The 26,569-nt window shown below is 47.6% G+C and overlaps 1 protein-coding gene across 3 annotated transcripts in view; it reads left to right on the top strand.

The window, feature by feature from the left end:
- Positions 1-26,152, top strand: part of LOC144782482 (putative peptidyl-tRNA hydrolase 2) — an 88,101-nt gene extending 61,949 nt beyond the window's left edge. For all 3 annotated transcript variants that reach the window (XM_078661868.1, XM_078661869.1, XM_078661867.1), the window contains exons 5-7: positions 17,520-17,617; positions 20,953-21,067; positions 24,578-26,152. In XM_078661868.1, coding sequence (XP_078517994.1) covers positions 17,520-17,617; positions 20,953-21,067; positions 24,578-24,667 — 303 coding nt within the window. In that variant the 3' untranslated portion in view covers positions 24,668-26,152. The remainder of the gene's footprint in view (positions 1-17,519; positions 17,618-20,952; positions 21,068-24,577) is intronic.
- Positions 26,153-26,569: the final 417 nt, after the last annotated feature.

Below are 26,569 nucleotides of genomic sequence, written 5' to 3'. Positions count from 1 at the left end.
CGTGCCCCGGTGGGCAAGCGCCCGAGTTACATTGCTGTTCAAAGTTACTCTAGCGGCCGAGACCCGCCTTCCAGGGGGCCCAGACGCCATTTTGAGGCCTGCAGCAGCCGCCCTTCGTCGAGTCTGCAAGGGTGGAGGAGACCTTTTGGAGTGAACCCATGTCCAGTGCTGCGGAAGTATGGCCACCTGCGGTGCATGTTCGGTGCTGTGCGGGTATTGGCGCAGCTGTTGCATGTTCGGTGCTGCGCAAGTATCGGCACCGGTGCATGTTCGGTGCTGCGCAAGTATCGGCACCGTTGCATGTTCGGTGCTGCGCAAGTATCGGCACCACCGCCTGGCTGGAGGAGTTCGGCGCTGGGCCGGGGGCTGGGAAACCTCCTATCCGTGGAGGTGGGAGAGGCTCGTCCGCGTCGCCTCTCCCTCCCAGCCCGACCTGGACTAATTTTCGCGGAGGTATGTACAAGACATCCCCCCTCCAGAGTTGTCGCAGCCATTATTCAAGAAAGAAGTGGCGCCTGGCGTGTTGCTGCCGCCATTACGGAGGAGAAAAGAAAGAAGTGGCGCCTGGCGCGTTGTCGCTGCCATTACGGAGGAGAAAAGGAAAAAATGTCCCGTCCGTCTCTGGGCCGGGCTTCCGGTGGATGTCGGCCGGACGCCCCTTGCTCTGGCCCCATGAACGGGTTCCTTGGCTCATCGGCTGCAGCCGGATCCAGTTGGCCCCAGTCCCTGGCCATTGGTGGCCGGACCGGGAAGACATGTGGCGGGACTACCTGAAACTCCCACGCGCCACCGTGGCCGGACTGGGGAAGAGAGAGAGAGAGGGGGTCGAGGACATAGACATTCCCCTCCCTACAACTCTCCGGTGTGGTCAAGGTGATCCCCTGGCTGGGTCCCGCTGGCCCTTGTCTCTCCTCCGGCTCCACCCTATGTTACGATTTCCTGGCCGACTGTTGGCAGCAGGACCCGCCTTATATGGGTTGCTGCCGGCTGGGCGTAGCCGTAACCCTGCCCTACCTTGGAAGGTTCCAGAGTGGGGGGGGGGGGCGAATGTTCTGCTGACTTTCATTTTCTAGTTTACCGTTCTTGTTTCAAACGTTTTCTGTTGTTAGGGCATTATTAGGTGTTATTATTACGTACTGTTATTTGTTTCTTGTTCGTTATGTTAAATAAAAGTTCAAGTTCATCAGTGGCCTACGGATTTCGTTTTCCCATTCCTTTCTTTCCAGGTTGTTCCATGCTAAAGCTTCTGTTAACAGAAGTTTAAGTAACAGGGAAACACAGGCAGAGGGATGACGCAGATTCATGCATCACGTACACACAAACTCAGACGGGGAGACAGTACAAGTATTATATACAAAAGACCCAAGACAAACATAAAACAGTTATTATTATTATTATTTATTTATTTTTTTTATTTTTTTTTTGCCATAATTATCTTTTTCTGTATGCTGCGCATACTTATCGTTAGAGCAATGGGGCAGGCTTTAGTTATATGCCTATAAGGATGCGGAAGAAAGGAGGTAGTAGGTTTTCAGACATTGGCAATATCCCTAGTCCTCTCGGCGAAGGATACTTGTGTAACCCTTACCTCGAAATACCCTAAACTTTTCCCTACTTGGCTAAACGTAAGGATGCTTGATCATGTGTGTACATTATTCTTTCTGCTTTATTCGGGGTTTGTCGTCTGTTAATTTAGAGCTAGACTGGGTTTCCCGTCTTAGCGTTGTTTGGTCTATGAGGACTCGAACATGTCGCTGAAATCGGCCTGGCGAAATCTGTGCCATCGGGCATAATCGAACGTGGTGGTTCTATCTGGCCTGTCCATGTCAGTCTGATTCGTCTTTGTCTCGCGCCTTTTCCCTTTCTGCCGGCCTGTTATTCCTGTCGGTCCTCTGCTCCTACTCACGTTCAGTAGAGTCGGGCATTGGGCTTTCCAGTGCCCGGCATATCTACAAAAAGCACATTGGTTTTGCCCTAAGTCTGGCCGTCCTGTGCGTAGTGTCGGGGGATTACTTTCGGGACGTTGTGTCCTGGGGTCGTCCTGTCGATATGTTCCTTTACCTGCTCTGTCCTCGTCTCTTTTCTTTCGTTGCATTGCTTCTTTGCGCCACATACCGAGGCAGTCGAGCATAATAGGCGTTGTCTTATTATCACGAAGGGCTATTTCTAACGTTTCTATTTTATCAAGATCGAAGGATCCTATCAGTGGCCACTGTTTCTCTTGACTTTCTTTGGTATACCTGTGCCACAGTTTACTATAGGCTATGGTAACTAATCCATAGTTTATGAACATGTCTTTATTAGGGGTGCCTTCCAGCGGAGCTAGATGATCCACCTCTAATAAACGGTCCGGGCTGAACCAGCTATCGACCAGTGGGGAGAAGACAGACATGACAGCTCACAACGAGGGACAAAAGTCAGCACTGCCTATCTTATCACTGTGCGCAAAGACTAGACAGAATATTTCTGTAGTAGGGGATCTCTGTGTATAGTCATAATCTAGTGAATAGTCCCGCCCATGTGCGTGGACCCCGGAGCAATCAAAAATAATCTCTTACAGTGTCAAAAAATGCAGAAAATGCATAGACACTTAAGAGAGAATTTAAAGACAGATAATGCAGCCAAAAGGCTACACTGTCCAGTACTTCAACTAGAAATTTCCACCATAAAATCCACAAAACAGCAAAGCCTGTACAGATTTCCCTTGCTTAACAGCAAAATCCCTCAGGAATGATAGAGAGAAGAACCTGGACAGACAAGCCCCATAGGCTGCCATTATGTGGCTTAATTAGGATACTGTGCCTTTAAGAGAACCTTCCAGAACCTTCTCTCAGTATCCCAGAATGCATAGCAGGTCCAACTTAGCCTCAGTTCTTTTTTCCGGCTCCTGCAAGCAGGACCCTGGAGCATTGAGCTCTCCCTTTCAAGGGTTTTTGTTGGTGTTTTACACTGATTTCGATTTTTGGTACTTTTAAAGTACTCTGGTGACTTTCTTTCTGTGTTTCTGCACTCTTTTTTGTCCAATAATGCCTGCATTATTCGACAAGTGCCCTGAGTGCTCAAGAAAGAAGGCCAAGACAGACTCCCATGAGGTCTGTATTCTCTGCCTTCCCTCTTCCCACATCCCTGAGGAGTGTAGGATCTGCAGAAGCTTCTCTGGAAGGACCCTGAAGGAGAGGAAGAAGATCAGGCTTCAGGGGCTTGAGGAGAGGAAGCTGAAGGCACGAGGTGGGTCAGGAGGGGCTCCTTCTACCCATGCTGAGGCCTCTGGGGGGCTCCCCAGGGGCAGGAAGACCAGCCCGCGCCCAAGGTCTCCGTCTGGGTCAGTTGCGCTGACCACGACGTCGAGGGGACGGTCAACGGCCAGTTCCAGGTCTCCCCAGGGCTCTGGGTCGAGAAAACGTCGCCCGTCGACGTCGAGGAACGTGTTCCGGCCGCCGTCGAAGCCGGTGTCGATATCCTCGTCGTCGCTGTCGGCGTCGAGTGATCGACATCGGAGGGCCCGGCGTCGGCGCTCGCCGTCGAGGCGACACCGCCGTTCGCCGTCGAGGACATCGTCGTCGAGGGGATCCTCGTCGTCGAAGTCGCCGTCGAGACAAAAGGCATCTCCGGCGCCGAAGAGGTCGACGTCGAAGCATTCCAAAAGGCCGACGTCGAGACGGTCGAGAAGATCGACGTCGAGAAGGTCGGAGAGGTCGACGTCGAGGAGATCCAAAGGGTCGCCGTCGAAGCGATCCAGGAAGTCGACGTCGAGACCGGCGAAGAGGTCGAGGTCGCCGTCGAGGCACCATCGCCCGTCGTCGAGGTTTCGTGGCTCGTCGATCTGGTCGGGGTCGACGTCGAGACGAAGACACGGTTCGACGTCGAGGAGTGTGATTCGGTCGACGCCGAAGGACCGTTCGACGTCGAGGGGACATCGGTCGTCGTCTGGACACCGGTCTTCAGCGTCTGTAGGCCCTAAGGACAGGCCCAGGACTGTGGGGGGCTCCCCACTCTCTGGTAGAGGTGATGGCTCGCCGGGACCGGCGCATTCCGGGGTGGATACTCCGATGAAGCCGTCTACGCCTCCTCCGCGGCCTGCTGTGCCGAAGGGTCCTCCTCCGAAGGCCCCTACCCCGCCTCCGAAGCCGGCTCCGCGGGACCCGCGTCCGGTTGCCCCTCCACCCCCGATCCCACCGAGGGAGGTGTCGATGCCTAAGTTCCCGACGCCTCCGAAGAAGACTCCTAAGAAGCCTGGAGCTCCTGACCCTGGGAGGCCGAAGGAGCGTCCGAGGCCCAAGAGGTCGAGGTCTCGCTCGGGGAGACGGGACAGATCGAGGAGTGGCCGCGGATCTTCATCACGATCCAGGCATCATCACAAGCCTCCCCTGCGTCCACGGTGCCTCCGGACAAGGAGAGCCGGTGGATCGATTCTGCTGGTCGCAAGGCGTGTGGGACATCCGCCTCGTCCATGAAGGCAGCCAGTGACTCGGCTTTGCTGGGACGTTACGACCGGTCCCTTTGGGACTCGATGGAGCAGTTCGCAGACCTCGTCCCTCGAGACCGCAAGGAGGACTTTGTGGAGATCGTCAAGGAGGGGATGTTGGTCTCTAATCAGGCCATCGGCGCTGCAGCAGACATATCGTTGCTGTCCGCGCACGGATATTGCCACGGGATTCACCAGAGACGCCATGCTTGGCTCAGGTTGACATCGTTGAAACCGGAGGCACAGCAACGCGTGGCGAATCTCCCGTTTTCCGGAGATACCCTCTTCGGGAAGCACGCGGATGATGAGATGGCCAGGATGAAGGCCGAAGCGGAGACCCTGACGGCAGTGGGCCTGGAAAAGCCCAAGGAAAAGAAACCCTTCCGACAGTACCAGCGTCGGTTTGGGGCGCAGGGTCGTGGAAGGGGGCAGTCTGCTGGTCAACATCAACAGCGGCAGCAGCAGCAGCAGTACAGGCAGCCCTTCCAGAAGCGACAGGGTGGTAGAGGTCGTCAACAGTCCTCTACCGCGACCAAGGGCCCGGCCGGGTCCCGTCCCTGAGCTGTTACTTCCCCCTCGTCCGTTACCCGCTCCGGTGGGGGGAAGCGTTCAACTTTTTCTGGCAGAGTGGAGAAAAATTACTCAGGACAAGTGGGTGCTGAATATTGTTTGCAATGGATACAGTCTACGTTTCACCAGCCCTCCTCCATCGATTCCTCCCGTCAGCTCGCAGTATCAACTGCGCGAGCTTCAGACGGAGGCGGACGTTCTGCTAAGGAAAAGGGCGATCGAAGACGTACCTCTGTCTCAAAGAGGAAGAGGTCTGTACTCTCGGTTCTTTCTTGTCCGCAAGAAGGACAAAAACGAGTTCAGGCCCATTCTGGATTTGCGGCAGGCAAACAAGTGGATTCGCAGAGAAAAGTTTCGCATGCTGTCGTTGCATCAGATCTACCCTCAGCTGCAACGGGGAGACTGGATGTGTGCCATAGATCTACAGGACGCATACTTCCACGTGCCCATTGCATGCAAACACAGAAAATTTCTGCGCTTTCAAGTCGGCACCAATCACTATCAGTACACGGTGCTACCCTTCGGACTGAAGTCTGCACCCAGGACATTCTCAAAATGTATGGCAGTGGTAGCGGCACACCTGAGGAAGAACAAGGTGTTTGTCTACCCGTACCTGGACGATTGGTTGATCAAAGCCTCCTCCTTCTCGGAAGCTCGAGCACACTTCCAGAAGACGTGCGTTCTCTTGAACAGGCTGGGGTTGCACATCAACATGTCCAAGTCGGTCCCGATTCCGGTGCAGTGCATCCAGTACTTGGGGGCCTCCATCAATACGCTGTCAGCAAGCGTGTCTCCTTCGGAAGAGCGACGTTTATCACTCGTTCGGAAGGCTCAGGCTCTCATGAAAACTCCGTCTACGACGGTGAGGACCGTGTCTTCTCTACTGGGATCGATGGCCTCTTGCATTTTTCTCACTCCTCACGCACGGCTACAGATGCGTCCTCTGCAGGAGTGCTTGGAGGATCAGTGGGACCAGAGGAGAGGTTCTTGGGACGACAGGATACGACTGTCTCTACATGCTCTTCAGTCTCTGAAGTGGTGGTGCTCGAAGGAGAATCTCCTCAGAGGCGTTCCCTTCCACAAGGACATTCCCACACAGACCATCGTGACGGATGCGTCTCTCCTAGGTTGGGGGGCGCATTCCGGAGATCTGCAAATTCAAGGGACGTGGTCCCCGACGGAGTCCACGTACCACATCAATTTCCTGGAACTGAGAGCTGTTCACTTGGCACTGAAGGCCTTTCATCCGTCCTTTCAGACCAACTCTCTGCTTGTTCAGACGGACAACACGACTACGATGTATTACCTCAACAAGCAGGGGGGCTCGAGATCGCGCACTCTGTCGCAGGAGGCGCAGGCGATCTGGCACTGGCTTCTGGCTCGAGGACTGTCGATAACGGCCACCCATCTGCCAGGTGTGCAGAATGTTCAGGCAGACGAGCTGAGCAGAATCGTGCAGGAAAACCACGAATGGGTCATAAACGACGAAGTACTAGGAGAAGTCTTCGCAAGGTGGGGAACTCCAGACGTAGATCTGTTTGCCACCGCCGAAAACAGCAAATGCCGAGGCTTCGCCTCCAGGTACTACCAGCCAGGGACGCTGGGGAACGCGTTATGGATCAACTGGTCGAACAGCTTTCTGTACGCTTTTCCACCAATTCCCCTGATTCCGGCGGTTCTCATCAAGCTGTCTCAATCCAGGGCGAGAATGATTCTGATTGCCCCGGAATGGCCCAGACAGTGGTGGTTCACGGACCTGCTTCACCGATCTCTCCTTCCTCACATGAAGCTGCCGTGCAGGCCGGACCTTCTCACGAAGTTCGGGGGGCGGATGGTGCACCCCAACCTCTCGTCTTTGAGTTTGGCGGCATGGCTCCTGAAATAGTGCAATATGGCCATCTGAATCTCCCAGAGGATTGTATGGGCATACTGAAGGAGGCTAAGCGACCTTCCACTAGGACTTCCTATGCTTACAAGTGGAAGAGGTTTTGCATCTGGTGCAAGTCTAAGAACTATGACCCTACGTCATGCAAGGAAGATGTCATCCTTCCATATCTGCTTCATCTGGCGCAGTCGGGCCTTAATGTCCATTCCATTAAGGTTCATCTGGCTGCTTTGACTGCCTACAGGAAAGGCCCTTCACAGACTTCCTTTTTCCAGATCCCTGTGATCAAAGATTTTTTGGAAGGCTTGAAGAAAGTGTTCCCTCCTGTCAGGCTTCCTTCGCCTTCATGGGACTTGAATGTGGTGCTGTCCAGATTGATGAAGGAGCCTTTTGAACCCATTCATAAGGCTTCGTTGCAGCACCTGTCCTGGAAGGCGGCGTTCCTCGTGGCCATTACATCGGCCCGCAGGGTGAGTGAGATTCAGGCATTGTGTTGCCAAGAACCTTATACTGTATTTCATAATGCTAAAGTTGTTATGCGTACTCACCCTAAGTTTCTTCCCAAGGTTGTTTCTGATTTTCATATCAATCAGACTATCACTTTGCCTACGTTCTTTCAGAATCCTTCATCTCCGGCGGAAAGGTCTTTACATTCCCTGGATGTGCGGAGGGTGCTGAAGTTTTATCTTGATAAGACTAAAGATATTCGTAGGTCAGACCAATTGTTCGTCAATTATGGCTCAGTCAGGACAGGTCTTGCTACCTCTAAACAGTCCATCTCGAGGTGGATTGTGTCCTGCATACAGTTGTGTTACTACAAAGCTAATAAGACCTTAGGAGGTAAGCCTAAGGCTCATTCCACCAGGGGCAAAGCTGCTACGACAGCTATGCTCCGTAATGTTCCCATTGCAGAGATCTGCAAGGCGGCCACTTGGAAGTCGGTCCATACCTTTGCTAAGCATTACTGCCTGGACACTGATGCCAGGGCAGACGCTCAGGTTGGGCAGGCTTCGCTGCGGAATCTGTTCGCACAGTAGTGGCGTTATTTTATTCTCCACCGCCGCTTGGTGTGGGGATGGGCTTGCCATTCTATTCACTAGATTATGACTATACACAGAGATCCCCTACTACAGAAGGAGTAGTTTCTGTCCTGTAACTCCAGTTCTGTAGTAGGGGTATCTCTGTTATAGTCATAAGCGCCCTCCCGCCTCCCCGGTGGAGTGTTGTTCATGATCATAATGCTACAGGTCTGGCGTTTCCTACGCCCTCGAAAAGAACTGAGGCTAAGTTGGACCTGCTATGCATTCTGGGATACTGAGAGAAGGTTCTGGAAGGTTCTCTTAAAGGCACAGTATCCTAATTAAGCCACATAATGGCAGCCTATGGGGCTTGTCTGTCCAGGTTCTTCTCTCTATCATTCCTGAGGGATTTTGCTGTTAAGCAAGGGAAATCTGTACAGGCTTTGCTGTTTTGTGGATTTTATGGTGGAAATTTCTAGTTGAAGTACTGGACAGTGTAGCCTTTTGGCTGCATTATCTGTCTTTAAATTCTCTCTTAAGTGTCTATGCATTTTCTGCATTTTTTGACACTGTAAGAGATTATTTTTGATTGCTCCGGGGTCCACGCACATGGGCGGGACTATTCACTAGATTATGACTATAACAGAGATACCCCTACTACAGAACTGGAGTTACAGGACAGAAACTACTCCTTCTATTCTACGTTGTTTGCAGGCAGTGAATACCTAATGAACCAATATCAAAACAATAAATAAACGACCAGTGGGGAGAATAAGTAGATCCGCAAAGGTCTGCGTCCTCTACCCTTTCACTATCTGCAAAGGGGAACCTGTTCTTTCCTGTTTGTAGACAGAGAATCTCCAGAAAACAATCCGCGAACAGTAGTTCGAGGTCAAAAAACCGTTAATCAGTGTGGGAGGGGGAAATCTCCCGAAAATAATTCGTGAACAAATGAACAATCAGTGGGGGAGAAAGATAGGCACGCTGGCTGCGTTACCTATCCTTCACTGTTTGCAAAGAGAAAGAGCCTACTGTTTCTTCGTGTGCAGACAGTGAATCTCCAAATAGGTCAACAAAGAGTAATACTAGTATTTTCTGAACAATTAAACAATTATTTCGTGTTTCGTCGTGTCTACACGACCTTACCCGGACCGTATGGACAGTTTCTTGTCTTCCGAATCCAGCGCCCGATCGTCCTCTTTTCTTTGTATTCCTCGCAGCACTCCTGATGGTTCCCAGTCAGGACTGTAGATCACTCGGGAGAGGTCTGTTCGGAACCAGGGAAGTTCGGATGATCGGCTGCCAGACGAGGGTCTATTGGGCAAGAGCTCTCCCGATCGTTGCAGTCGTTCACTCTGTCGTCAGGACCTCTCCCACTGGATCCACGAGTCGCTGATGGGCCCCACGCTTGGGACGCCAATTGTTAAACCTACGTCAGGGACAATCGATATTTGCCCGGCGGTATCGCCTCTTTAACCCACGAAATATTAATCAATTGAAGAGGCAGGCGCTGGAGACGGGAAGGCAGGAAACAAGGTTTATTCTCTCCGGAGGAGAACACATCAGTTCAGACAGCAGGTATCGTCATGAGGTGCTCTAACCGCATCTCTGAGGCCTGGCCTCTTATACACAGGTTTATTGCTTTATTACATACAACACATTCTTGGCAATGCTTTGATGTACGGAGGGATATCCTCCGAATCTCCCCTTCAGGCCCGTTCCCACACACATTTACAGTTGAAGTCCTCACCCCGGTCACAACAGGTGATGACTACCGCGCAGCTGGACATTCCGCCGATTCATGGAATGTGGGGGTTTGGTCGGATCTCATAGGGTGAGGGCTTTGATCAACTCGGGGGTCCTTTGATGAGGGAAGCTTTCTACTGTACGGGGAGGGGCAAGGAACAGTATCGGCAGAGCTAGGTGTCGGCCTGGGAACGAGGAAGACAAACGGGCACACAGGAAAAGGGGATTTGTATCAAAAAAGGGCCTGGGACCATGAAAGGAAGGAAGGGAGGTGTCGCGCTGGGGACAGGATGGGGTTCTGAGGCAGAGCTGCGCTGAAGAGGGGTTTATGACCCAAGGCATGTGCGAGCGGGGGTTGTCAGAGTGCGGGCTTTGTGAGGGAGGAGGGCTATGCTGGGGGCCAGTGGCATGCAAAAGGGTTGTTCTGATCGAGGCACCTAAAATGGCGGGTGCGCACGACAAAAAGTGTGGCATCAGGGGAAAAAGGCAAGATGGCGCAGATAATGTTTACCAGACCGTACTAATTTTCCACAGGCCTCACCTTAGTAACATATCCATGTCCTTTTGTAAAAGGACCAAACTCTAAACATCAGCTATCACCTCCCTCTAGAACCTTCCTGGCAGGAGCCTCAGTCCCTCAGATTTTCGTACGCACTAAGCTAAGTAGGCGTATCACTGAGAGAGTTAGGTGAGTCCTTCCAGGGGAGGCGGGAGGGTTGCATGTGAATCTATGAAAGACACCAATACTGGATAACTGCAGTTACAGGTAAGTAACGCATTTCTTATCCAGTATTATGGGTGTCTTTCATAGATTCACATGCCTGAATCAGAGTAGCAAGCAATGCAGAGTGCACATTTCTGATGGAACAGCATATACTATTCCTTAGATAATACACATCATGCGAGCATGAACCATCATTAGACCTCCACAATAAGTATTAGTAAAGAAATGTGCATACCAGAGTAGGATGGAGGGACGGAGGAAGGCTCACCTTACCGAAATATATAGCTGAACACTGCTTGTCCCACTACTGCATCCTTCCTCAGCTCCGTATCCAGGCAGTAGTGCCTAGTGAATGTATGCGGCGACTTCCATGTTGCCGCCCTGTAAATGCCAATGACTGGCGCCCCTGCAAAGAGTGCCTTAGAAGTGGACATAGCTCTTGTGGAGTGCGCTCTCACTTTGGAATGCAATGGCTGTCCAGCTTGGTCATGACAGAAAGCAATGGCTGCAGAAATCCATCTTGAGATGCTCTGCTTGGTAAGTGGTAGACCTTTCCTAGGTCTGCTGTAATCTACGAAGAGCTGGTTAGATTTCCTGAATGTTTTCATTTTGTCAATGTAAAACTTCAAGCTTTGTTGTGATCCCTAGAATGCAGCGATCTTTCAGTTGCCATGCTTGGGTTTGGAAAGAAGGAACGCAGAACCACAGGTTCATTTAGGTGGAAGTCCGACGGGACTTTTGGGATAAACCTAGGATTGGTTCTCAGGATTACTCTGTCGTTTTTAAAACTGTAGAAAAGGATCCTGGATTGAAAACGCCTGTAGCTCACTGACACTCCTTGCAGATGTGAGCGCCAGGAGGAGTGCTGTTTTCCACGAGACATACTTCAGATCAGCTCTGTGTACTGGTTCGAACGGATGTTTCATGAACTGGTTAGGAACCGCATTGAGATGCAGGCAGGTGGCAACACACTCACTGGCGGGAAAGATCTGTATAATCCTTTTAGAAATTGCTTAATCGACCTGCTTGACCAGAGAGATTGACTCGTTGAAGTTCTTTTATAACGAGATATTGCTGCTAAGTGTACTTTAATGGAGGAGTGGGCTAGGCCCTACTGTGCCAGATGTAATAGATAAGAAAAGATTTGCTCCGGTGAGGAGGAGAAAAGCCGAATGTTTTGATCTGCACACCAAACACAAAAGCGCTTCTATTTCAGGGAATACGTTTTGGTCGTTCTATCTGCCCTTGTTCTAGCAAGAATGTCCCTACAGTCTTGTGGAATTATTCAGATTGTGGAACTCTCGGAACTCGGGAGCCCGGTAGCTAACCTGAGAGACTTCAGATCCGGATGTTGTTCATTGTGAGCAGAGATGGATACTGCCTCAGGTGGATCTGCGGCTCCAGGGATAGACGCTGGAGCTCTGAACTAATGTTACCTCGGCCAAGTTGGGGCTATTAAAATTAGAGTACAAGGCTCCACCGAATTTTTCCTGAGGACTCTAGGAAGCCTCGGGAATGGCGGGAAGGCGTACTCAGAGACGCTTGCGCCAGGCGATGGAAAATGCTTTCCCTAGAGACCCTGACTGGGGATGCCAACCTGCGAAGTGTGGGCATTTGGCGTTCATTCTCGTCGCAAATAGATCGATTTGCGGCGTGTCCCATCTGGAGAAGATCTGGTCGATAATTTGTTGATCTAGCTCCCACTTGTGTGACAATGTTTTCTGCATGCTCAACGCGTCGGCGAGCACATTGTCCGCGCCTGGGCCATATTCCGCCCTTAGGGTTACATTGTGGAGTATGAGCCAATTCCAGATTTTTATGCGACTCGCGAGAGAGTGTCAGCGAGCGTGCCCCTCCCTGTTTGTTGAGGTAGTGCATAGTCGTGGTGTTGACTGTCCGGACGAGCACCAGGGAATATTTGATTCTTGGCAGGAAAACATGAAGGGCCAGGAAGACCGCCCGCAATTCGAGCAGATTGATATGTAGTTTCTTCTCCATAGGAGACCACTACCTGCTTATCTGTAGCTCTTGAAGAAAAGCTCCCCAGCCTTCCAAGGAGGCGCCTGTTGTGGCAATATGAGGAGTAGCCGGAAGCAGGAATGACAAGCCTTGAGACAGGTTTTGAGATGACATCCACCATTGAAGGGCTCCGACCATCTGAGGATTCACTTTTATGTGGCCTTCGAATGACCCTGTGCATTGGACTCACTGCTTTGAGAGCGCCTCCTGTAGATTCCTCATTCGTAGTCGACAGTGAGGAATCAGGAGGATACACGCTGACATCATCCCCAGGAAGGATTTGAAGAGGCGAACTGTCAAGACTTTCTTCGAGGCTATTATAGCCGCTAGTGCAAGGGGCTTGTTCATCCTCTCTCTGGATGGGAAAGCTTTTGCCGACCGTGTGTCCAGGGTTGCACCTAGGAAACTGATGCACTGAGAAGGTTGTAGGACCGATTTTTTCCTGATTGAGGGTGAGACCCAAGCAATCGAAAAGCTTTAAACAGGCGTTGGAAGACCTGGACGCATCTTTTAAGGATGAAGCCTTGACCAGCCAGTCATTTAGATACGGAAAGACTTGGTGATGGCACTGTCTCAGACATGCCGCCACCGTGGTACGACATTTCGTGAATATGCTCGGTGCAGACTTGAGCCCGAAGGGCAAAACTGCAAGTGTCTGCCCGCTACTGCAAATCTCAAGTACCTTTTTGTGATTCCTGTGGATTGGGATATGGAAGTAAGCGTCCTGTATGTCTACGGACGCCCTAAAATCCTTCTCTTACAGTAGTCGCAAGACCTCCTGGATCGTTACCATGCCAAACAACTGCTTCTTAGGAATTTGTTGAGGGCCCTGAGGTCCAAGATTGCTTTCCACTTCTTGTATTTTTTCTGGATCAAAAGAAGCGGGAATAAAACCCTTTTCCCTTCCGAGATGGAGGTACGCTCCCTATTGCTCCTATCTGCAGCATAATCTAGATCTGTCATAGAAGCAGCCGTAGATTTTTGTCATTTCCGCTGTCCTTTACCATGAAAGGACTACCTCCCAAAAGAGGATTGCTTGTTTTGCTGTTGTTGGCGCTGTTGGTATTGCGGTCTACTCTGGCCTGAAGAGCAGGAAGACTGTATTGATAATTTCCTCTGTAGGAAGACTGTCCTCTTCCTCTATTTCTACTAAAGGACTGGTTCTTATACTGAAGAATGCCCAAAGCTCTCGCAGTGTCTGCTTCGTCAATTTTTTGTGCCAAATAGTAGCTGGCTATCATATGGCTTGTCCAAAATCTTTGTTTGCACCTCAGGACTGAAAGAGGTTGCCTTTAGCCATCCTTGGAGCCGCAAGACTGCTGCTCCAGCCAACTGGCGGAACCCTGTCATAGCGATATCCATCGCGCAGACTATAGTTTCTGACGCCGATGCTTCACCATCTAGCAGAATCCTTTTTACTTCCTCTTTCGATGAATTGGTAATTCCGACAGGTATGGGGCTATGTGTGCCCACCATTGTCCATGATAGCGTCCCAAGAGCGCTAGAGCATTCACGGTTTTTACCGTCATTGCCGACATTGAGGAAAACCTGTTCCCAATTTTGTCCACTCTTTTTCCTTATCATCAGGAGGAAGCGACAAAGGGGCCGAAGGATTCCTGGAGTTCTTCTGGGCCGCCTGTGTCACTACGGAGTCCGGCGTAGCATGTCCTGTTAAACACGCCGGTGCTGTATCTGGCGCCCTATACTTGTTATCCAACTGAGGGATCACTGGTGATACAGAGGAGGGGTTCTGCATGACCCTTATCCCTTCTGACTATAGGTAATTGATAATCGGTATTAACCTTACTGCCTTCTTGAGAGATTCTATGAAGTCATACAAGAAGCAGGCCTGTTCTTGAGAGGTCATTGAGATCTTAAAACGTGGAGCAGCCCTCTCTACCACATTATAAGAAATTCCAGAATTGGCGGATTTTCCCTCGCAGATCGCCGTCATAGACTATGCCGTCGTAGACGAGCAGTCATAGATGAGGTAGTCATAGATGAGGCAGTCATAGACGATCCGTCGTAGACAAAGCCGCCGACGCCCTCGTAGACTAGCCTTTGTAGACAAGGCCATCGTAGATGAGGCCATCGTAGATGAGGCCGTCGTAGACGAGGCCATCGTAGACGAGGCCATCGTAGACTAGGCCATTCTATACTAGGCCCTTGTCGACGCCGTAGACAGACCGTCATAGACGAGCAGTCATAAACAAGGTCGTCGATGACTATGCCGTCGTAGACGAGGCCCTCGTCGATTCCGTAGACAAGCAGTCATAGACGAGCAGACATAGACGAGGCCGTCGTCCACGTTCTCGTCGACGCTGTCGACGCTCCCGTCGTCCACGCTCTCGTCGTAGTCGACGCTCTCGTCGACGACGCTGTCGTCGTCGACGCTCTCGTCGTTGTCGACGCTCACGTCGTTGTTGACGCTCTCGTCGTCGACAAGCCATCGTAGATGACGCCATCGTAGATGAAGAGGCTGTAATAGGCAATGATGATGGTTTTTTCCGTCGACGATACTGTTGACGATGTTGGCTTCTTAGTCTTTACCTCAGGAGGCAAGGAAGACGCCCTTTCTGAAGGGTCCCATGATCAGAGGAGGTGATTTTGACGGCTCAGAAGTCGTCTTTTTTATATAATTTTTTTACCAAAAGCAAGTCCTTTACTCTCCTTTTCCACAGAGTGAGGAGATTTTGAAGGACTGCGCCCATAAGACCCATGAGTGGTCTTTTTGAGGGCCTTCTCAGGACGTCCCCCTGAGGAATCAGTCTGAGGAGATTCTCTTCTCTTTTGTGGTCTCCTAGACGTTGAGGGCAACGCCTCATCACATTAACTGGAGAAAATAAAAAACCTCCTTTCTGGTCTTAACCATATTAAAAGTCGCCCTTCACGACATCTCAAAAACTTACTTGAGAAAGTGCGACATACCTTGCAGTCTTTGGCCTGCGGTCAGTGTGAGAAACAGAGCAGAGCAACTTCTTGGAACAAGAAGCACAGGCTCTAAAATAAAATTCTTTATTCTCCTTACCAGACCTTCTTTAAAGAATGTATTTGAAGATAATCCATAGTAGAAAAGCAAAGTTATTTAATGAAGTGAAAATAAACACAGAATCTGAGCAGAGCTCAGAGGAGACTCCCTTAGCACAACGTGCGGTAGAAAATCTGAGGGACTGAGGCTCCTGCCAGGAAGGTTCTAGAGGGAGGTGATAGCTGATTGGCTCTTGTTTAGAGTTTGGTCCTTTTTACAAAAGGACAAGGATATGTTACTAAGGTGAGGCCTTTAGGCCTTCTTTTCTCTATGTATGTCTATAGGACATTACTTTTCTATGTACCGGAGGCTCCCGTCTCGACGACGGGGAATGATTCAGGCATGTGAATCTATGAAAGACACCCATAATACTGGATAACGAGGAATGTGTTTATTTCTCCTTGTTTTTTCCTCTTTCTGCATTCTGCAGCACACATAGAAAAAGGAAAACGCCTATTAGGATTGGTTTTGTGCAGCAATGTTTCCCTTCCTGCATGAAACCAGTCCTGCATGCAACGGCGGCCTCCTTGCACCAAGGTGCAGGGGTACCTACGTTGGCTCTAGGCTGCCGAAACGGCACAGGTGCAGGGGGAAAGGACAGGAATGCACCGTATTGTGTAAGTGTATTCCTGCCCTTTCACTTTGGCATAGGGCAGTGCTGCCCGGTTGTTTTCTACCCTGCCCTATGCCAAAATCCCAGATGAGCCCCTAAATCTCCAGCAGATTGCTTACTTTGAATGCGCAGTCCAGAGGCTGTGTTGCTGCGCCTAGATAGCTTTAACCGTGGTGGTGCACCTGGGATATGTATTTTCTAGTGTAAATTTGCCTTTAAACAGATTTTTTGTATATTGTTGTTTTTATTGTATTTCCATTGGTTCTTTTTGATTGATGACGAGTCAAATCATGGCATTTCCCTTCCATCCTGCCCTCCATTGATCCCATGGCTGATAACTACAAGCTGAATTGCAATGCGGCGAACAGTATTACGATAATGCAAGCAACATTGCCATACTGCATAAAGTATTAGGATGCTGCAAGCATTATTGCAATGTGGCAAGCAGTATTGCGATACTGTAAGCAGTATTGCGATGTGGCAAGCAGTATTGCGATGCTGCAAGCAGTGTTGCGATGCAGCAAGCAGTATTGCGATACTGCAAACAGTATTGCGATAATGCAAGCAACATTGCAAGACTGCAAGCAGTATTGCGATAATGCAAGCAACATTGCAAGACTGCAAGCAGTATTGCGATAATGCAAGCAACATTGCAAGACTGCAAGCAGTATTGGGATGCCGCAAGCAGTATTGCAATGCCGCAAGCAGTATTGCAATGCCGCAAGGAGTATTGCGATGCTGCAAGCATTATTGTGGTGCAGCAAGCAGTATTGCGGTGCTGCAATCAGTGTTGCGATGCAGCAAGCAGCATTGCGATGCCGCAAGCAGTATTGCAATGCCGCAAGGAGTATTGCAATGCTGCAAGCAGAATTGCTATGTGACAAGCAGTATTGCGATACTGCAAGCAGTATTGCAATGTGGCAAGCAGTATTGCAATGCGGCAAACAGTACTGCGATACTGCAAGCAGTATTGCAATGCCGCAAGCAGTATTGCAATGCTGCAAGCAGAATTGCCATGCGACAAGCAGTATTGCGATATTGCATGCAGTACTGCGTTGCTGCAAACAAAATGGAGATGTAGGAAACAGTATTACGATGCTGCAAGCAGTATTGCGATACCGCACACAGTACTGTGATGCTGCAAGCAGTATTGAGATGTGGCAAGTAGTTCTTGGCTGCTTTCCACTCAAGGCCTAGGTGTTTTGAACCAGCATCTTATGCCTTCTAGGTTGGAATTTTTCTGGGGCCGCTGAAAAACTGCCTGTAGTATATTTCCATGAAGGTGGCCATTACCAAAAGAGTTCTTGTGCTATTTGACAAAGCAGAAACTATTGAGCTAAGATGATAGACATTATGTACTAGGCATAGTATCCGAGTCACGTGTTGCAGTCCATCTTTCAGGCCACTTCATGCCAAGCTTAGCTGACTTCCTTTCTGTACTCTGTTTCAGATAGCAGCTCAGGTGGGGCACGCTGCCGTCGGCCTGTACCAGCTAATGCAGGGAGAAGCCAAACATCGAGAGATCGTGTGCAGATGGGACGAACACGGGTAAGTTGGGGTCAGAGCTACTATGAGGAACGGAGCCCGTGTCTTGTGTGCATCTCTGAGAGGGGGTAGAATTAGGCCTTTGAAAGGTTTACTGGTTGATTCCCCCAGATGCTGAGTTTCCACAGATGAAACAACCTGCATTGAGACAAGATTAGATGGAGTTTTGTGGCCTCATTGTGTGTCTGATGGGGGTCGGTTGTGGTGATCTAATACGTTATTCTACAGGCAGGTTTTTTTGTAACTTTGGAGCAGAGCTCCCACGAGATGCTCAGCCTCCTCTCACTGTCTTATAATGCAGGCGCGTCCACTGGGGTCTCCCTCCAGTAACTCGCTGTAGCATTCCCCTAAGTCTATTTCTCAATTCAATTCAATAATAACTTTATGTCTGCCACTAGGGCCATAAAAGTGCATAATTAAAAATCACAGCAACAATAAAATACATATAAATAGTAAGCATTTGCAATTATATATTCCCTGTATCAAAATTGCCTACTTGGGACGGGATTCTCCAGCTTCTGCAACGATGAGGCAATTAAAACACAAGTGTCCTCATACACTTTTAGAATCCAATAAAAGCACTCATTTGATAAAAACACAAGCTATAATATTTACAGAATTGGAAGAATACAAAAAAAACAAAAGAGAAACAAAAAACATATAACCTGAGACAGAGAGCCCTAATCGTGTTTGCAGTGAGGTGGACCTTTGCAGTTCCTACACGTAAAACTCCCCAGGGTGGTTCTTAATCAAACCCCGCCGTATGTGCCACATATGGTTTAAAAAGCGTGACACGGCAAACACAATTGGGGGGTGCGTATCATATTTTAGCACTCTGTATGCCTCTCTGTGGCGCACGAAGACTACGTTTCTGCAAATTTGGATCAACCAGCGTTTGCGAGGCAAGTGATATGCAGGGCAGAAAAACAGTACATGTACTTCGGACTCAAGCTTGTAATTACAGATAGGACACTCCGACGTATTCTCTCTGTCCCATTTGCTTGTGTGTGCAAATAAAGGAAGATTCCCTAGTCTAAACTGCACATGCAGTTTCCTGGCCAATGGGGGGTGGATCACACCCAGGAAGAGTTCCTTGCTATATACATCTTTTGCGTCTATTTCTTATCACCAGCTAGGCTGCATGCCTTGACATGTAAGAAAAAAAGAACATACAGTTCATATGCAAGGCACCGTAGGAAAAATGTTAACTGATGTCAGGTTCCCTGGTTCAATCTCTAGCGCGCCTTCATTATCCCATTTAACCTGCACCACAAAAGCCGTTGTAATACTGGTGCAATCTTAATTTTTGTTTTCTCTTCAATCGTGCTCTGACTTTCGTCTAGATCCATCTTTCTTTAAGTTCAGTCAATAAATAAATTATATAAAAAATGTCAGTTCCCTTAATCCAGTGGGCTGGTTCTCTCTGGGGTACCTGTTCTCATGCTCCAGAGCAGTCCTTACAGCTGACTGTGTTTCCTCAGCCTTGAAGGAGCTGGCTATAGCTACACCAGATACTGTCCTACAGGATTAGCTCCAATTAACATTTAACTCAGATCTTGCTCATATCTGGGCCGTGTTAAACCTCCCACGCGAGGGAATAGCTTACGAAACAGCAGGTATCCCAGCCCCTGACCGCACGTCTGGACGACCCCAAAGTCACTCATGTTACTTCATCGTACCTACTGACCTCCATCGTTTATTACTTTCTTTGCCCATTTTCTAAAGATCCTTTCTATAGACACACAACAGAAGGACAAGAATCAACCTTTCTTACATGTGCAGATTGCAGCTCCCCCTCCTTCCTTTCCTTCCTTGGCCTAATCAACACCTACATTATCTTCCCAAAACCAAGGATTACTCACCCCTAATACATCTCGGACAGCTTCCCACGTCAGACACTTCTAAATATACTGAACTGTGATTGCATCTGACAAGCTGTTGTGTTTTATCTTTCTGCAGCCTGCAATAGACATGCACACAGCTCGCTTTTATATTACTGTAAAAATGATGATGAAAGAGCAGAAAAAATGAATTACCACCAAAGTTGTTTCTTTACTCATGATTGGTACCAACATTGATATAGTCCACAAAGCTACATTGAGTTATTTACGACATCGCTCAACACAGAATCAAATTGATGCCACACAGCATTGGTTTCCGTAGGGCTGTTTTATTCATTTATTTATGTGTAATTCTTCTGTGTGTCTGCAGCAGACTCGTGACAACACTCTTGAAAACAGCATAAGAGCATAGAGCACAACAGGCAGAGGCACAAACAAACCCAGATATTTGTGGAAAGGAGCATGAGGCAGACAGGCTTCTAGGTCAAGGGTTTCTGGGCTGACCTTGGACATGCGGCCAAGCGGCAAGCCCCCTGTGTCTCATAGTGTAATGCAACACTAAGCGTAGGAACGGATGACAGCGACAGAATGGGTCATGGTCCTTTCGTATGTGAGAGGACTCAGAACACTCCAAGTGGGCCCTGGGTGCCCCTGAGTTACCCTGATTTTCACTCTATGCTGATCAAGTGGCGGTCCAAGGTTTAGCATCAACAAAGGTGAGGCTCAAAAGCAGGACACCCCTGGGGCACCCCTGGGGCACTCCAGCAGAAACCTTCCTTCTGCTAAAACCAAAACGCCACAACATTTTCAAAAACTACTATGTCCCAGATATTTTTGTAGTATTCTTATGCGTGATTTGTTTTAGTATGCTCAACTACAGTTCTATTCAAATTAATCTTGTTTTTTCCTATTGTGCAAGTGCAAATAACAATTTTGTTTTTGACATTATGCTGCATGTCTCTCTGATATTCAGGAATGTTGAATTCATAATTCAGATCCAGATTCCACACTTCTTAGAATAGCTGGGCGCGTTGTGCTTGCAAGAACAGCCATGGCTGCCTGACAGGTGTCTTGACTCAGACAGATGTGTTGCTGGGATTCAGAGAAAAAACCTTACTCATGGAAAGCTAATCTTCGGCTTCACTGCCACAGGGCTGTAACACGGAACAGAGGAGTCTTATGAGCCGACATTGCGGCGCATTCTTTGTATCTGTGCATGCTCAGACTTTTCGGATCTAGCAGCCAGCTGGAGACCCCCCATTCCTGGGACCTCTAACATCACAACTTCAATGAAGGAAGAGCTGCGGTAGTCTGCTTTGCGACTCGTTAGACCACCTTTTATTTTGAAGGGTGTTTACTTTGTTAGAATCCAATCACATCCTACCATACGTTGTACCAGGACTCAATGCATAGCCAGTCTTGTGACTACCTTAAGTAATCATGGGAGGCAAGCATTGATCTGTACAGTTGCTAACCCGCTGTGTTTTTGTTTTAAAGTGCCAAGAAGGTTGTGCTTCAGGGATCCAGCACCGCTCATCTACTGGAGCTCCACGCCCTCGCCTTGAGCCTGGCGCTGCCGTGTTATATTGTCCAGGATGCTGGGAGAACGCAGGTGAGCACATCTTTAACTCTCCACTCACCCACTCCTCTGGCCTCTGCTGCCTTGGATGAGGGGTTGCCTGGTGAAGGCATATGTAGGAGGTGCTGGAGGAAGATTAGCGTTTAGCACAGGCATGAGTGCGAATTAAATGGTGGTATGGTTTTAGAGAGCCGTAAGTTGGTATTGCTGTGGGAAGGACAAGATTTGTTACACACAAGTATTGGGAGTGGATCGAGCAGGCTTGCATCCAGACATTGTTGACATGATTTTGTTAGACGCAGCCAGGAATAGGTTTCGGTGTGAAAGGGACTGGATTGGTCTAGAGTGAGTGAGCATTGTTGTTGTAAGGGTTGCGGTAGATCCTTGCAGTTGTAATGGAGAAATCCAACATAGGTCTGGGAGTACCGGATCCATGCCGGCGTTCCAGGATATCCACATAAAACAAATTTTACGTACAGTGAATTTAAATGGAAATCATGTACAAAGTCAGGGGTTGTGCTGGAAATCTGGCATAGATTAGCCTTTCCAGACACGCTTTGCTGTAGACTGACAATGTTTAGTAACAACACGACTGAGTAACTCTGGGGAGGAACAGTTTGAAACATGAGTGGGTTTTGCTAGTGTGAGTACCAGGGGTTGGTACAGGCATGAGCGGTGTTACTTGGATAGCAGCAGCATTTGCAAAGACATGAGTGGATATTACTGAGGGTAGTTTTTTAAAACAAATATTAATGGCTATTGCTGGGGGAAGGTGTGGAATAGGTGTTGGCAAAGACATGAGTGGACATAGTGCCAGGTTAGGAACCGATATTAGTGGGTATTGCTAGAACAAGCGGCTGGGACATGTATGAATGAATATGTATTATTATTTGAACGTTTTATATAGCGCGAACAAGATCTTTGCAGATATCAGAGCGCTTTACAAAGGCAAGGGGTAAGTACAGGAGAGTGCATAACAATAAGTGAGTGGTAGGGTAGGTACATGAGGGAGCATAGTCAGGCAGGTAAGTCAGAAATACAAATAGTACAAATAAGAGGAAGCATAGACAATCAGGTAAGTCGATAATACAAATAATACAAATGAGCAAAGAGATCAGACAATTAGTACAGTATTGCAGGAAGAACAGTCCTCGTTATAAACAAGTCCAAGTGGCTAAAGGAGAAGGTTACTACACACTATAGAAGTAAAAAAAATGAAGAAAAAAAAACAAACAAACAATATTAAAACTAAAAAAGAAACAAATTATAATAGGGGTTCAATTTCACCAATATTAGGTAAGTGTTAGACTCCAGGAATATTATCTATTCTATTGCCACTCCAGTTAAAGCTACAGTAGGAAATGTTTTGGACTTTGCAGGAGGTACATTTACTATTCTCACTCCAGTCTTAGCAAGAGTAGGGAAAGTGTTGAATTACAGCTGAGTTAGATTTACTACTCCCATTCCTGTCAAATCAATAGTAGGGAAAGCAGTGGACTTCAGAAGAGTTGAATTTACTATTCCCACTTCTGTCTTGACAACAGTAGAGAAAATATACCTATTTATTTCTGTATACTGTAAATTAATAATGTTTAAGTGTTCAAATAATTTTACTAAACTAATAGGATTTGTGTGTATATATATATATATATATATATATATATATATATATATATATATATATATATATATATATATATATATATATATATATATATATATATATATATATATATATACATATCTATATATATTCTGTCCACGAGGTTGCCCTTGAGGATTCGCCACACAAACAGGGGTTGCTGCACTCGACGCCCAGGAGGAAAAGTATCAGCATGCCTCCAAGCCTTTAGACTCTGCCATACGCGTTTCGAGCTGTAGAAAGCTCTTGTTCACTGGCTCAAATGAATGACGGAAACAGGTGAGTATGGAACAACTAACTGCACTCGACGCCCACAGTGTATATTTGGGGAAGCAATCAGCGGTGCAGCCGAGGCCTTTTACCCAACCGGGTTTTACATTTTAACAGTGCATGCGTATACAGCGCACTTGCAAAAAGGAACTTGTTCAGAGTCATTAGGCATACCAGCGGACTATATTATCCAGAATGCCTTACGAAACGCCCATTTGGGCGGGACTTCAAATTGAATAAATTAGTTGTTCCATACTCACCTGTTTCCGTCATTCATTTGAGCCAGTGAACAAAAGCTTTCTACAGCTCGAAACGCGTATGGCAGAGTCTAAAGGCTTGGAGGCATGCTGATACTTTTCCTCCTGGGCGTCGAGCGCAGCAACCCCTGGTTGTGTGGCGAATCCTCAAGGGCAACCTCGTGGACACAAAATATATATATATATATATATATATATATATATCTCCCGAAAGCATAGAACTCTGGGTAGGTCTCAAGTTTAGGTGGAAAGCAGCTCCTGTTTAGAGCACCCTCAACACTAGCGACACTCTAGATCTGCTCACTTCAAAAGTCTGCTTTTCTATCAAAGTCTTTAAGCATAGGATTAGCACAGTGCCATCCACGCAGAGAAAGAAAAGGGACAAAATCTTCTACCAGTTCTACAGCAAAGTCTTTAAGCATAGGATAGGCACAGTGCTATCCATGCCGAGCTGGAAAGTGGCCAAAGCCTTTTACTCCAGGCACAGTATTACAGCTTCGGATTGGTATAATACCATCCAAGCCAACCATAAATGAATAAAAGTAACCCCTGACACGTTTCGCTCTCATTAGAGCTCTTCAGAGAGGTTTAGCTTTGTTCAGACACAAGGACGCACCCAGTATAAGTAAAAAACAAAACCCTTTCATGCTCAGAGTGACGTGTAAATTATGCAAAAAAAGAGGGTTCTTTATACAGGAGCTGCTTTCCACCTAAACTTGAGAACTCCAGATTTACAAAATAAGCAGCCCACACACAGCATGTTAGTTTCAAAGGATTTTAATGGCAACGTGTTTCAACCAAAACTGGCCTTCGTCACAGCCTAGATTCAATGAATTGCGCTCAGTTTTCCATAAAAAGCAAAGGCAGTGATCGACATGGCAAAAATACTAAATCACAATATACAAATAGCAGGAGGAAATGCATGATATGCACTGGCTCTCATGCAAGCTTTATGTCACTGTACATGAGATGTTAAAAATTAAACCGCTTGATTATGGAATTATTTTTAGGTTTTTTATCTTTTAGGTTTCCTTTTGTGATGTAATTAGTTTTAGTTTTTGAATTAATTATTGTAGTTACTTTATTATCAGTACAGCAACATTCTTATGTTTAGCAACTGGTGAAGAGGTAAGTCTTTTTTGCACAGAATAGCTTGATGGCTGGGATGCCATGCCCTTCAAAGTCGGCTGTCGAAGGATCACCTCTGGCACGCCTGTGTAATTCCTGTATCGTATCGTTCCATAGTCTGTGCAGTATTTGCAAATCAAGGTTTAGTCGCTAGTACAAGTTGTACGTGATTGGTACAAATATCTGCTAATGTAAATTTGTAATGTGCTGCTCAAATAAATGTCCGTGTGCGTCCCTCCATGCCAGATCGCCGCTGGGTCGCATACTGTCCTTTCCATCATGGGAGAAGAAGAGGAGGTGAACAAAGTGACAGGAAGACTGAAGCTTCTGAACTGAGGGAGCCATCCTTTGGGGAGCAACTCTTCTCATCTGTGAGGAGCTCTGTGCTGACATCTGATACTGTGTGTGCACCATCATCACTCTCCCACCTCCAGATCCAAGAGCTGCTGAAGGACAAGCAAAGCCAAGTGTACAAACCCAGGACAGGAGGCAGTGCGTGGACCTTATTCTTGCAGTTTCACGTGACGTGGCCTGCGTGGAATGAAACCTAGCTCCTTTGTTTGTGCAGAACTCTCTCAGCACAGGTGAGCAGGAGAGCAATCACTCCTTGCAAGTATAGTGTGAAAAATCAGCTTTGAATTTAAAGCCAAAATGTCTCCAGCTGTAGAGCAAACGTGATATATACCCTTGGACCTGGAGTGTCAACAGCTGCTCAGTAGATATAGCATGTCATGCCCTGAAGAAAAGGCACAGATCCAAGAAATGACAAAACGTTGTATTTTAAAGAACACAGCAGTTCATGTGACTTGACCACGGAGGAGTATCGTGCAAAAAAAAGCTGAGGAACTTTCATCTTATAAGAGCGGTGTGGCACTTTGCCCAAATTTCCCAAAGCAGTGCCTGCGTATCACCCATTGTAATATGGTGATTTCAGCTGCATTTTGTTCCACGAAATGTTTCCTTTTGTACAAGCTCACAAGAAAGTCACAGTCTAAGGCTCCCTTGGTTTGTTACCTGCATAAAAAAATAAGGGGGTCCTAACAGCACTTCTGCTGTGTATCTTCACTAGAAGCTCAGCGGCTTGTCATTTATGCGTGTACGAAAAACAGAACAGTTGTGTTTGAGGCAAAGAGTTAAACTGAATTCACTGCTGCTGTGTTGCTAGTATTTCTTTTTGTATATTAATGCATGGTTGTACAATGAATTCAGCAGCCAGAGTGAACAATTCAACATGTGATGGATGTTTCATTTTTTATTACATGCTCAATATTTTAGCCTTGTTGTACGTTTTCTCCTGCATATCTTTTTCACTTCAGTGCTTGCCAGTATTTTCATCTTCCCAAAATGCAATCTTTCTGTTGTGCTTTAGAGTCGCTACTTAAAAGGTGGAGTTCCTATTAGTTAACTGAAGGTTTCCTTACCTTTGTGGTTCGGATGGGGAGATGGCCCTTGCTCACATACAGGTGTTAAGCGTAAAGCTCACGATACGTTGATGCATAGCGCATGCACACGTGCGCGCGCATACGCACACACACACTCTCTCTTGTATTTTTCACTCCACTCACTATCTTTTTAATCATATGTCAACCGAAGCTACATAAAAATTGATCTCCTTAAAAATCCAATAAGCAATGGGTTTACAATGGTGTCAGCTTGAATCGTTTTATATTCCAAAGAAAAATGTGTGTGTGCCATCCTGCTTTTTGAGTATTCCTCAACAAATGATTTGTGTAGAGGGAAATGCACTATGGGTGTCTAATGAAGCTCTGAGTGTTTATCTCATACCATGGGTGTTAAAAACATAAAGTTAAAATGTTTTTACTTTGGTCTTTTCTCCACTCAATCGATTCCTAGGCAGGAGAATTATTGTGTTTTGGTATTTGTGGACAGGGCGCTGCTGTAAGTACATTGTGAGTGGCTCAGTAAAGAATTTGTGGCGTTGCGAACTGCACAGGGAGGGCGAACAGAGAAGCATGGGAGAGCTATGTGGACAGTTGCACCGGGGCACTGAAGGTCCCGCCTGCCTCCACTGCGACAGGTACTGTTCTAGCTAGGATGCACCTCGTGCTAGATAATTCTCTCTGTACCATTCAGTAAACTCTGCAGCATGAATCTGTTTAGATTCACGTACTGTGTTTAATTGTCATTCTTAATTAGAATTTCTTTAGCGCACAGTTCACCTTTAAAAAGGCATTGCAACCCATGTCAGTAGTCCTGGGATAAGACTTTTCAGACTTC

The sequence above is a fragment of the Lissotriton helveticus genome, chromosome 9 (genome assembly GCF_964261635.1).
Source record: "Lissotriton helveticus chromosome 9, aLisHel1.1, whole genome shotgun sequence".
In the NCBI taxonomy this organism is placed as follows: domain Eukaryota; kingdom Metazoa; phylum Chordata; class Amphibia; order Caudata; family Salamandridae; genus Lissotriton; species Lissotriton helveticus.
The sequence above is the reverse complement of the archived record's forward strand: the minus strand, read 5'-3'. Positions and strand labels throughout refer to the sequence as shown.